This window comes from Centropristis striata, chromosome 6, assembly GCF_030273125.1.
Source record: "Centropristis striata isolate RG_2023a ecotype Rhode Island chromosome 6, C.striata_1.0, whole genome shotgun sequence".
Classification (NCBI taxonomy): domain Eukaryota; kingdom Metazoa; phylum Chordata; class Actinopteri; order Perciformes; family Serranidae; genus Centropristis; species Centropristis striata.
In genome coordinates this window covers 35,230,743-35,243,508 of record NC_081522.1, presented here as the reverse complement: position 1 = coordinate 35,243,508, position 12,766 = coordinate 35,230,743, and the positions used below count along the sequence as shown (strand labels likewise).

The following is a 12,766-nucleotide window of genomic DNA, read 5'->3' as shown; positions in this document are numbered from 1 at the left end:
TGACAAACCCTAGTAAGGGCAGCATTTATATATTTTTTATATCAATATATCGCCCAGCCCTAGTGCAAAGGTACTGGTAGACATCTTTAGTTCTGGTTTTAAGGGCTTGGGTAGAGTCCATTGTTATTTAGGTTCAGGATATCAATACCTATGATCGGGAAACACTTCAGACTTTGTCCTCTCACTCTGTTTTTATCAGTCTCTTCCTTGTTGGTGTCCTTCTTCTCTTTCCCACTTCGTCTCCCATCACTCACCGTTGAACCGGTCAGCCAAATCACCCCGGTTATAAATGACCCTCAGAGAACAATGCTGCTACTTTACCGTAGCTGTAACTGCCTGCCAGGGCACTTTGTGGAAGTTAATCCAACTGTGTCGCAACAAGGCCAACAAACTCAAATGCTTCAATACCCCAAAATATTTTTAGAAACATCTATAAAACTTGTAAAAATGCACATTAGAGTCAGTGCCCTATCCTTATGATCTAAAAAAAAGTGTGTATTTTCTCAATTGAAATTACATAAAGGGAAAACGCTGATAATAAATATTAGAAGAAGAAATAAACAAATACAACATTCTTTTTTATTAATAATTCTACGTTTAGTATGTTTTGTGTTTTTGTATGTAAATGTTTCTAAATTTCTAAATGACTGATAGTCAAAACAATTCCAACAATGTTAAAATACAGTCATGGAAAAAATGATTAGACCCTTGTTTTCTCCAATTTTAACCAAAGTCATTATCAAGTAAACCATGGAAAATGGCTATTTGTCCGCTCTTAAATTAACCCTTTGATGCACAACATGGGTCTAAAGTGACCCGTCTTAGTTTTTATGTTCTATATCTTTGCAATAAATTAATTTCATCTTTCAGTATTGCAGGTTTTCCTCAAATAACTTGTTTTTGATTATCATACATCCTATTTTTTTTGTTTTCATTTCTTACTTTTTTAATAAAACCCCCTTTTTTAATTACTACGCTTCTAATGCACAAGGTCATTTTTGACCCATGTTGTGCATTAGAAGGTGTTTATATGTTGTCACCAATTTAAAACCTGACAAAGAAGACACAAATATTAACTATCCTATTTTGTTAAATTGGTGTTTTTCCAATGGAAATTATCATTTGGTGGCTCTAATAAGTCTCAAATGTTAAAGTATGTGATTTTCCAATGTAATCTGGTGGTTCTAACAACTCTTTTAAAGTTAAACCTTCAAAATAAGACAAACATAGTTACACATATACTCAAATTGTCAATTTAGTGTATCACTTTTTGTATCACTACGCTTCTAATGCACAAGGTCATTTTTTGACCCATGTGTGTAAACTTGATGTAATAATACAAAAACTATTTTTCTTCATAAAAGTATGAAACGAAAAATGGATATAAAGATCTGTTGTAATAATAATAAAAAGATATTCAAACACACAGCTAGCATGAAATAACATGGGAAATTAATGCAGGTCATTTTTGACCCATGTTGTGCATTAGAAGGTGTTTATATGTTGTGCATCAAAGGGTAAGACTCTTATAAGTTATTTTTGTTGTTATCATTATATTTGTCCAAACAAATGTACCTTTACTTGTCCCATGACTGTAGATAAACAAACGCACTACCAGCTTCTCATTCTGTGACTGAATCACCAGCTAAAGTTAAGAAAGGACAGCAGGTTTGTTGCCAGAGTCATAGTGGACAAACAGAACAGCCTCAGACGAACCTTGGTGGCATTTGGTTGGTGGATGTGTTATTGTCCTGCAGCGCTGTTTAACTGTGCTGTAACTCTGTCCTCCCTGCAGAGAATGGGACAGAGAGGTGGTCTCGGCCAAGAACAAGCCCCGGCTGATGAGAGCGCTGGCCCGATGCTTCCTCGGCCCCTTCGCCTTCTTCGGTATCCTCCTCTACCTCGGGGTGAGTCTGTCGGTCTGTCGTCTCTGGAAGAAGCAGATCTGACATAAATCGACTTAGGAAGTCGTTAAGGTGCAGATGTAACCTTGTGATGTGATGTTCGGTTTGTTTATTTGTAAAGTAGATAGAAAAAGATTTAGTTTAAACCACAGACTGTAGAAAAAACATGTGTGTGGATTTCTGAATGGATGTCTTTCACCTCTTCATCACAAGGCCTATTTTTTCTGCCTTCTGTCTGAAATGACTTACCAAAAAATAAATTGAGTATATCTTCACAGCTAGGCCTACAGTCTCTAAGAAAGCTAAGAGATTATTACAGGAAGTGTCAAAATCAAGGTACAGTCTTTGAAAAAAAATATTAGACGACCCTTGTTTTCTTCATTGCATTTGTTCATTTTAATTCCTGGTACAACTAAAGGTACATTTGTTTGGACAAATAAAATGATAACAACAACAATAGCTCATAAGAGTTTAATTTAAGAGCTGATATGTAGACATTTTCCATGGTTTTCTTGATATTGATTTTGGTTATTGTCAAGAAAAAACATGGAAATGACTAGAAGCCTCTAAGTTGCGTTTAAGTATCGTGTTGTCCATTAAACATAAAAAAATGTCAAAAAAAATCTTCAAATATGTTGTTTTGTCGAACCAAAAGTCCAAATACCCAAAATATTTATTTAACAAAGATATATGACGAAGAAAAGCAGCAAATTCTCTTATTTGAGAGGCTGGAGTTAAAGAAAATTTGAATTTTTACGCTATTTATTCTTAAAAAATGACTGAAACAATGAATTGATCTTCAAAGAATACACTAATTCCTGCAGTTCAACCAGTGTGTTTCACTGACATTGCCACCTGTATGTGTGTGTGTATGTGTGTGTTTTACCTGTTAACCCTTTGATGCACAACATGGGTCTAAAGTGACCCGACAGAGTTTTTATGTTCAATATCTTTGCAATAAATTATTTTAATCATTCAGTATTCCAGGTTTTCCTCAATTAGTTTGTTTTTGATCATCATACATCCTAATTTTTATGTTTTCCTTTATTAATTTTTGAAATAAATCCCTTTTTGTGTCACTACTCTTCTAATGCACAACATGGGTCAAAAATGACCCATATCCATTTTTTAGCTAAGTAGCTTGTTAAGCTAACTACTTTACTAACTTTTTGGCTAAGTATTTAGCTAAGTAGCTTGCTAAGCTAACTAATTAGCTAACTTTTTGGCTAAGTATTTAGCTAAGTGGCTTGTTCAGCTAACTACTTAGCTAACTTTTTGGCTAAGTATTTAGCTAAGTAGCTTGTTCAGCTAACTACTTAGCTAACTTTTTGGCTAAGTATTTAGCTAAGTAGCTTGCTAAGCTAACTACTTAGCTAACTTTTTGGCAAAGTATTTAGGTAAGTAGCTTGCTAAGCTAACTACTTAGCTAACTTCTTGGTGAAGTAGTTATCTTAGCAAGCTACTTAGCCAAGAAGTTAGCTATGTAATAATACAAAACCTTTAAATTATAATTAAATAATGATCTCTTGTTCTCAAAGACAAGATATTTAAAGAATACTTGGAATATTCAATCAAAAATAAGTTGATATCAAAAGATAGAGCACAGAAACACACAGCAAGCATTAAATAACATGGGAAATGAATGCGGGTCATTTTTGACCCACGTTTTGCATTAGAAGGGGGGTCAATATGTTGTTCATCAAAGGGTTAACAGTGTTGCAGTGGTAAGTGCCTGTAGAGCCACAGTGCCATGACGCAAACAAATCACAAGCATGTCGCACCATGGTGTCGCAAACCTTCTCACTGTCCCAGACTTATGGGAAGTTGGTGACAGCAGCCGTCAGTTTGGACAGTTGTTTAGGTGGTTGTCATGACTACAAGAATGCCTGTTATGTCAAAGAGGCTGTTTGGGGAAACAGAAACACTTCTCAGGAGAAGCCGGAGGAGTTTTTTCTACTGTTTTTTTCTTAAATATTTAGCAGAATCTCAGTTATGTCAGGGTTATTTTTCATTAATCCTTTATTTATTTTCTCGAGGAATCATTGAGGGCAACCCCTCATTTACAATGATGTCGAGAGTACAGAGAAAACACAAAACAGCACAGACAAAACACATGCAAAAACATTAAAAATGTTAAATTAGTTATTTGGACATTGACACTGATGTCCTCTCATATCGTCACTTTGCTAAAAATCATTTTTAATATATATTTTTTATTTTAATTCTAAAGTGATTTTTACATATTTGAAATCCTTCCAAGTTTTATAAAATGAGTCCATTTGCAATTTTAGTTGAAAAGTCACTTTTTCCATTTTGTAGATTTCTTGTATAATGTTGATCCAGTCCTCATTTCTTAGTTGCTCAGGCTTGAGCCATCTTCTGGTACTAATGGCCTTTTTTCTTGCTGCTAAAAGAATATAAAGCGGTTTCTTGTCTCCATTGCTAAAGCCGTCTAGTATTATGTTACCGAGATACACAGTTTCAAATAAAAATGGGAAAACAATTGAGAACACATTCTGCACATGATGATGAATCTCAACCCAATATATACCCTTGAATAATTTGACATGTCCAGAAAACATGGAAATGATTAGCTCCTTCCATACCACACCTCCAGCAGGCATCTCCAGTTCCACGGTATCTTTTTTGAGCTGGTTTAATGAAAAAACCCATAATATTTTTCCAACAATATTTAGTTGCACTTCTGATTATTGCTGAATGTCTGATTCAACCCTTTGATGCACAACATATTGACCCCCCTTCTAATGCACAACATGGGTAAAAAATGACCCTCATTCATTTCCCATGTTATTTAATGCTGCTGTGTGTTTCTGTGCTCTATCTTTTGATATCAACTTATTTTATGATTGAATATCCCAAGTATTCTTTAAATATCTTGTTTTTGATAACAACAGATCATTATTCCCATTTTGCCTCCCATACTTTATGAAGAAAAAAAGTTTTTGTATTATTACATAGCTAACTACTTGGCTAAGTAGCTTGCTAAGCTAAATACTTAGCCAATAAGTTAGCTAAGTAGTTAGCTTAATAAGCTACTTAGCTAAATACTTAGCCAAGAAGTTAGCTAAGTAGTTAGCTTAGCAAGCTACTTAGCTAAATACTTAGCCAAGAAGTTAGCTAAGTAGCTAGCTTAACAAGCTACTTAGCTAAATACTTAGCCAAGAAGTTAGCTAAGTAGCTAGCTTAGCAAGCTACTTAGCTAAATTTTTAGCCAAGAAGTTAGCTAAGTAGTTAGCTGAACAAGCCACTTAGCTAAATACTTAGCCAAAAAGTTTGCTAATTAGTTAGCTTAGCAAGCTACTTAGCTAAATACTTAGCCAAAAAGTTAGTAAAGTATTTAGTTTAGCAAGCTTCTTAGCTAAAAATGGATATGGGTGATTTTTGACCCATGTTGTGCATTAGAAGAGTAGTGACACAAAAAGGGATTTTATTCAAAAATTGATAAAGGAAACATAAAAATTAGGATATATGATGATCAAAAACAAACTAATTGAGGAAAACCTGGAATACTGAATGATGAAAATAATTTATTGCAAAAATATAGAAGATAAAAACTCTGCCGGGTCACTTTGTTGTGCATCAAAGGGTTAATGACAGAAAACCCCACAATGCTACTCCAGCATTGACAACATGGACAACTTAACTGTTTGGGTTGCTTTACATGCAGGCCAAACTGTTCCATAAAGGGCCATGTGGCTGCAGGTTTTCCTTCCAGTCAAGCAGAAGCACAACAGACACGAGTCATTTAATCCACTTATCTGCAGCCACATGGGCTTGATGGAACAATCTGGACAAGTCTAAAAGAGTCTGACAATGAGAACAATAAGGCTCACGACTGCAGCTAAGTTCATGTTTATGAACCTTTTTGCCTAACCCAGCTGTAATGTAAGAGCAGATTTAATCAATCACCTTCTCTTACCGTCCCATTTCTTGGTGTAGGAGGCTTCCAAGACAGTGCAGCCTCAGCTTCTGGGCCGCATCATCGCCTCCTTCGACCCGTTCCACGCCCCGGAGCGTAACCAGGGATACTTCCTGGCCCTGGGCCTCTGCCTCCTCTTCACCGCTCGCTTCCTCCTGCTGCAGCCGGCCATCTTCGGCCTGCACCACCTGGGCATGCAGATCCGCATCGCCCTTTTTAGTCTCATATACAAAAAGGTAAGGGTCTATTTATTGGCCATCATTTATCAAACGAGCTTACGCCAGAAAGTGAGCGTAAAGTGGACGTACGATCATTTCTATGCAAGGCTCGGCATTTATCAGTTTGGACGTGAGCGGAGGGTACGATCAGATCTCACGTCTGCTCTCAGCTCGTGGTCGCAAATTTGAGTCAGCATGAAGTACACACGTCTGAGTCGGAGAATTGATTTTACACTATCGCAGGGGTCTCAAACTCAAATTACCTGGGGGTCGCTGGAGGCAATATCAAAATGAACAAAAAAAGACACAAAATTACTTACAAAAAGACACAAAATTACTAAAAAAAAAATTTGGGGGGAGATTTTTAATATTTGGAGTAGATTCATGATCTGATGTTTGTAGAAATAACAGTTAAACACTGTCAATAATTGATAAATGAGGGCCAGAGTGTTTATTTTTGTGTTTAAAACCAAAGAAGGTCTTTACAGATTGAGACAACTTTCCAACCTGAGTTCCATATGAAAGATTTATGCCTAAAATGAAAAGAAATGCATAAAAAAGTCCTACGAAGTTGACATTTTGGGGTGATATTTAATAAATTCCTCTTGATATTATAACATAATGAGTGTAAAAAATACAATATCTGCCTTTGACATGTGCTCCAGAGTAAAGTCTCCCAAATCTTGTATCCGGTGACACTGTGGGCCTTTGTTTTTCTGATTACACATGAATCACTGGCTACACTCGCTACTTAATGTCACTGCTGTAACAACCAGTTGTTGGAACAAGACAAAACAACCCAGCTGATAAGATAGTAGGACAGTTGTGTGTGAGCATTTGTCAGCATTTTCCCCGCTATTGTTTTTAAGTTGAGACAGAACGATCGGCTGAATGCTTCCACCGTGTTCAGCGACCGTGACTGAACATTCCCAGAAAGATTCTCACGTGCGGAGGTCCAGTAGTGGCGCTCCGCAGGGAGCTGTGAGGGGGCGGGGCTTCCTCTCACTTCACTTTCTGCCTTTTGTGCTTTGGCTGACTCCTGACCTTTGACCTTTTCAGACCCTGAAGCTGTCCAGCAAAGTCTTGGATAAGATCAGCACTGGTCAGCTGGTCAGTCTGATGTCAGCTCACCTCAACAAGCTGGATGAGGTGAGAAAACACAAACATTTTGTTAGCCTATATACAGTCATGGAAAAAAAAGATTAGGCCACCCTTGTTTTCTTCAATTTCTTGTTCATTTTAATGCCTGGTACAACTAAAGGTACATTTGTTTGGACAAATATAATGATAACAACAAAAATAGCTGATAAGAGTTTAATTTAAGAGCTGATATCTAGTCATTTTCCATTTTTTTCTTCATAATAACCACAATCATTATCAGGAAATTATTACATTATAGCAGGGGTCTCAAACTCAAATTACCTGGGGGCCGCTGGAGGCAGTATCAAAATTACTAAAAAAAGACACAAAATGACCAAAAAAGGCACAAAATTACAAACATAAAAAGACACAAAATGACGAAAAAAAGACAGAATGATTAAAAAAAGACACAAAATTACCCCAAAAAATATTAAAGGGACCTTCCACACACAACACGGTAAAGTGCCATTCATATAAAACTCACATTAAACTTTCATATCAAGGTGGGGGCCACAAAATATCGTCACCAGGGCCTCAATTGGCCCGCGGGCCGCAAGATTGGTACCCATTTATTATAGGGTGCTACATGGCAGCCTGAAAAACAATGCGACACACCAGGATGAAGGAAAGAACGATTGACAGTTCACACCCTCAACTTCATTGAATCTGTTTTATTGCCCAACACAGAGCCAGCCAGGTGTTCTGCATACTGAGGGACCATTAATAGACAATAGATCCACAAACACACACAGACACGTATACAAACAAACACAATAAGTTGTGTGTACTTAGGCAAAGTATTCTTTAACTGTGAATCTGTGTTGAAAAAACAAATGTCTGATTATGCAATAGCTGCAGGGTTTTCGTGTGTGTGTGTGTGTGTGTGTGTGTGTGTGTGTGTGTGTGTGTGTGTGTGTGGACTGAACTCGGTGTTGCCTCGGGTCTCACTGAGGCGTTGAATGTGGAAACACTCTGCCACCTGCTTTAAAACAATTATCACCTGGCTTGGATGTGACTTGGCCATGAATGCACCACTCTCTGCTCATAATGACTGTTGGGGGTTACCCAGTGTGTTTGTGTGTGTGTGTGTGTGTGTGTGTGTGTGTGTGTGTGTGTGTGTGTGTGTGCATGTGGTTGAGTTGATTTCCTTGCAGGTGAGTGGATGAAAGGGAGCTCATTGAGGTGAGAGCTGAGGTTCATCTGCACAGTGCTAACTGGATGAAAGTGGATTCCTCAAAACTTCTTTTCTTAGTGTCTTTCTTTGACTATTTTCCCTACTTTTGTGATTCCATACTTTCATTCTGTCTTGTATTAATTCATTCATTCATTATACTGCACTGCAAATCTTTCATGCAGAGTATAAAAGGAGACAGGGAAGTTAATCAACCACAAAGTGCAAACATTCTGAAAAAAGGAGATTTTTTTGGCCCTGTAATTATTATTTCAATCATCTATATAAATTCTACAAAGAAATATGAATTCAGTGCTTTTACTTTAAAATAGCAGTTTTTCATGTAGTGCATTACTTAGTGATTGTTTGTTATTATGTGTCCTCAGTTTTGTATGTAAATTGAATCATTCGTTCCAAGTAATATTCACTAAACCAGTTCATTGGCTTAATTAGTTGATATTTCCAAGTAAAATGTAATTGAGGGACATCAGTGAATCTGCAATTTACTTGAATATTTTCATTTTTTTAAAAAGTGGTTCTATTAAATAAATAGTAAAAAAAAGTAAGTAAGTAAGTAAATAAATGGATAATAACCAAAATCATTAACAAGAAAACTATGGAAAATGTCTAGATATCAGCTCTAAAATTAAACTCTTATCAGCTATTTTTGTTGTTATCATTATATTTGTTCAAACAAATGTAACTTTAGTTGTACCAGGCATTAAAATGAACAAGGTATTAGAGAAAACAAGGGTGGTCTAATATTTTCTTCCATGACTGTATATAATGTGTGTTATATAAAAAGAATGCATATGTCTTATTTTTTATATTCTTTATTCTGTCTTCCATATCTATGTGTCTATATTTCCCCACTGGATAGATAAAGTTGTATCTTATCTTATCTTCATAGAAACTTACCAATTAAAGTGTCAAAATAAGATGCACAAGCTATTGGAAAACTGCAATTGACAGAAATAAAGTGCCTAAATGTATTTCAATTGTAATGTTTTTTTTAATCACAGTTAGATTTCTTCTTCCTTCTGAACTCCATAATGGCCTAGCTTGGCACAGCCCACCTGCTCTACTGTCTACCTGTATGCTCAGTATGTTCAGACCCTCATGTTTTTACAAAAATATGGGGAGTTTGCTGCTGGCTTGGTTAACTGTTTACTTTTGTTTTACTTGACTACCTCTCCAAGTCTGTTGTGTTGATCCAAACTGACTACAGCTGCTGTCCTCTATTGACTTTTCATGCCTTTAGGTAGTGAGTCTATGATGCAAAAAACAAAGATTCTTGGTAGCGTTTTCCTTGAACCTGAACTCTGACCTGTCTGTGGTCAGGAGAGAAAGAACATATCCTCACTGGAAAGTGTCACAGTGATTCTCCTGTATATAGGGAATCATATTCCCTATATCCAATTATGTAATTGTGTGTAGCTTGCAAAATTGTTAGATTCTGAAACCAAGATTTTGGACACCCTTTGTTAACCCTTTGATGCACAACATATGGACACCCCTTCTAATGCACAACATGGGTAAAAAATGACCTTCATTCATTTCCCATGTCATTAAATGCTTGCTGTGTGATGTGCTCTATCTTTTGATATCAACTTATTTTATGATTGGATATTCCAAGTATTCTTTAAATATCTTGTTTTTGAGAACAACAGATCATTATTTCATTATTATTTAAAGTTGTTGTATCATTACATAGCAAATGACTTGCCTAAGTAGCTTGCTAAGCTAACTACGTAGCCAAGAAGTTAGCTAAGTAGTTAGCTTAGCAAGGTACTTAGCCAAATACTTAGCCAAAAAGTTAGCTAAGTAGTTAGCTTAACAAGCTTAGCTAAAAAATGGATATGGGTCATTTTTGACCTCATTTCAGCCCCCATATAGCCTCCTTTTCATTTCATTGTACAAGAGCACTCTCTCCCTGGTCAAAATTAACCAGAACTGCCCAGTGTTGCGTTCCACCTCATTTCTATTCCTATTACATGTTATAGCTCACAAAATCCAGCCGGGTCGTAACACTGTGTATTTTTATTTCAGAGCTTAGGTCTGGCCCACTTTGTCTGGATCACCCCTCTGCAGTGTATTCTGTGTGTGGGTCTGATCTGGGAGCTGATCGAGGTGAATGGATTTTGCGCGCTGGCAGCTTTAACTCTGCTGGGCATCATCCAGGCCTGGCTCTCACAGAAGATGGGACCGCACCGGTGAGCAAACGGGTGCCTGAAATCCTTGAAAATGCTTGAATTTAAATGTTGTATTTTCAAGGTTTAGAAAGTGCTTGGATTTTGGATAAAGTGCTTGTAAATGCTTGAAATCCTTACTGTATTTCTCTTGCAATCTGACTATATCCATCTATAGACTATAGATAATCACATGTTCAATGTAAAAAATGATGAATAGCCTATCTGAAATGAAGACCGTTCCTCCTAAAAGTGTAATACCATCTCTGTTGGTATGGTTCAGTGAAATCTCCCCCTTTTAGTATGTAAGAACTCATCTAAAAAATGCAATTTACAACAGGTGTAAGATACTGAAAAAGCTTGAATGTTTTGTTTGTATGTTGTATGTTTTTTGTCAATTTTTTGTCTGTTTTTGTGTTTTTATGTGTGTTTTTTTGTCATTTTTGTGTGTGTTTTATGTGTGTTTTTGTCATTTTTTGGGTGGTTTTCGAAAAAAAAAGAAAAAGAAAGAAAGATGTGTTTTGTGTGTTTTTAATAGTTTTTATGTGGGATTTTTGTAAAAAAAAAAAAAGTGATTTTTACGTGTGTTTTTGTAATTTTGTGTGTTTATGTGTTCCATGTGTTGTTTTTAAGCGTGTTTTTTGTAATTTTTTGTGTGTTTTTGTTTGTGTTTTATGTGTGTTTTTTTAATTTCGTGTGTGTTTTTTGTGTTGAAAATGTTGATCCAGTAAATCAAAATGAAAAAAATAATAATCAGGTCATATCGCTGAGGTTGTGCTGAAAACAATACCAACATGGCATGGTGAACACTTTTTAAGTCGTTTATACAGGCAGAATGAAAAGTAGTCAAAAACCGACAAAATAGCCCCAAACTCCAAAGGGTTAATGCTTGCATGAGTGCATTGTGTCTGCATATGCATGCCTCTGTGTGAGCATACAGAGATCTGCTTCTATACACGTATGATTCATTCTGCGGTAAGTAAAACTGTGTCGTGTAAACAGGGCAAAGCGAGCGGGGATGATCAGCCGCCGCCTGGCTCTCACCTCAGAGATCGTGGACAACATCCACTCTGTGAAGGCGTACGGCTGGGAAGAAGTGATGGAGACCATCATCAAGAACATCAGACAGTAAGACATTAAAAGACACAAAACCTATATCACAAAAGGAGCATTTTCTATGTTTATTTTCTTTTAACCTTCCTGTTATGTTCCTTTCTCAGGAACAGCAATAATGTTTGTGGGTCAATTTGACCCGGGGCATGTTTAATTATCCAAAAGAGTCAGAAGCTAAAAAATCCTAATAAACGTGTTTATATCTGATTGATTGTGATAGAGAATTTATTTGAACACAAAATAAAAGATGAACAATTAAAAACAAACGAACAACAATACATACAAGACAACAACACAAAATGAAACAACAACAAGACTCAACACTTGTGTTCGAAATGAGTGGGAAGAAGCCAGAGCTTATTAAATCCCCTTCACCCTATGTTAATTTATTGTATTCAGTTATATAACAACAGTAATATTTATATATATGTATGTATAACACATAGTAATGTAGTATAACTTATTATTACCATTATTAACATACACAACTTGTTATTAACTTACACACACATAAGTACACATACATCCATGTAGTCACAATGAGAAACAAACAGTGTATATATTTTAATATTTACTTACTTACTTACTTACTTATTTACTTACTTACTTACTTACTTACTTATTTACTTACTTACTTACTTATTTATTTACTTACTTACTTACTTACTTACTTACTTACTTACTTATTTACTGACTTACTTACTTACTTACTTACTTATTTACTTACTTACTTACTTACTTATTTACTTACTTACTCACTTTCTTACTTACTTACTTACTTACTTAATTACTTACTTATTTACTTACTTACTTATTTACTTACTTACTTACTTATTTACTTACTTACTTACTTACTTACTTACTTACTTACTTACTTATTTACTTACTTACTTACTTACTTACTTACCTCTTTACTTCCTTCCTTCCTTCCTTCCTTACTTACTTTTCATTCACAAAATGTGTTTGATGATTGTCGGGATCGGTTATGGACAGAAGTTCCCAAATACAGCATACAACATCTTATCTTTGAAGACATCCATCTCTCCAGGATCTTTTTTAATGCATTATGTGTATAATGATTATATTATAAA

General features: G+C 35.8%; 1 protein-coding gene across 1 annotated transcript in view; it reads left to right on the top strand.

Moving 5' to 3' along the window:
• Positions 1 to 12,766, top strand: part of cftr (CF transmembrane conductance regulator) — a 62,391-nt gene that overhangs the window by 8,192 nt on the left and 41,433 nt on the right. The window contains exons 3-7 of the mRNA XM_059336003.1: positions 1,796 to 1,907; positions 5,865 to 6,080; positions 7,122 to 7,211; positions 10,423 to 10,586; positions 11,565 to 11,690. Of these exons, the coding sequence (XP_059191986.1) occupies positions 1,796 to 1,907; positions 5,865 to 6,080; positions 7,122 to 7,211; positions 10,423 to 10,586; positions 11,565 to 11,690 (708 nt within the window). The remainder of the gene's footprint in view (positions 1 to 1,795; positions 1,908 to 5,864; positions 6,081 to 7,121; positions 7,212 to 10,422; positions 10,587 to 11,564; positions 11,691 to 12,766) is intronic.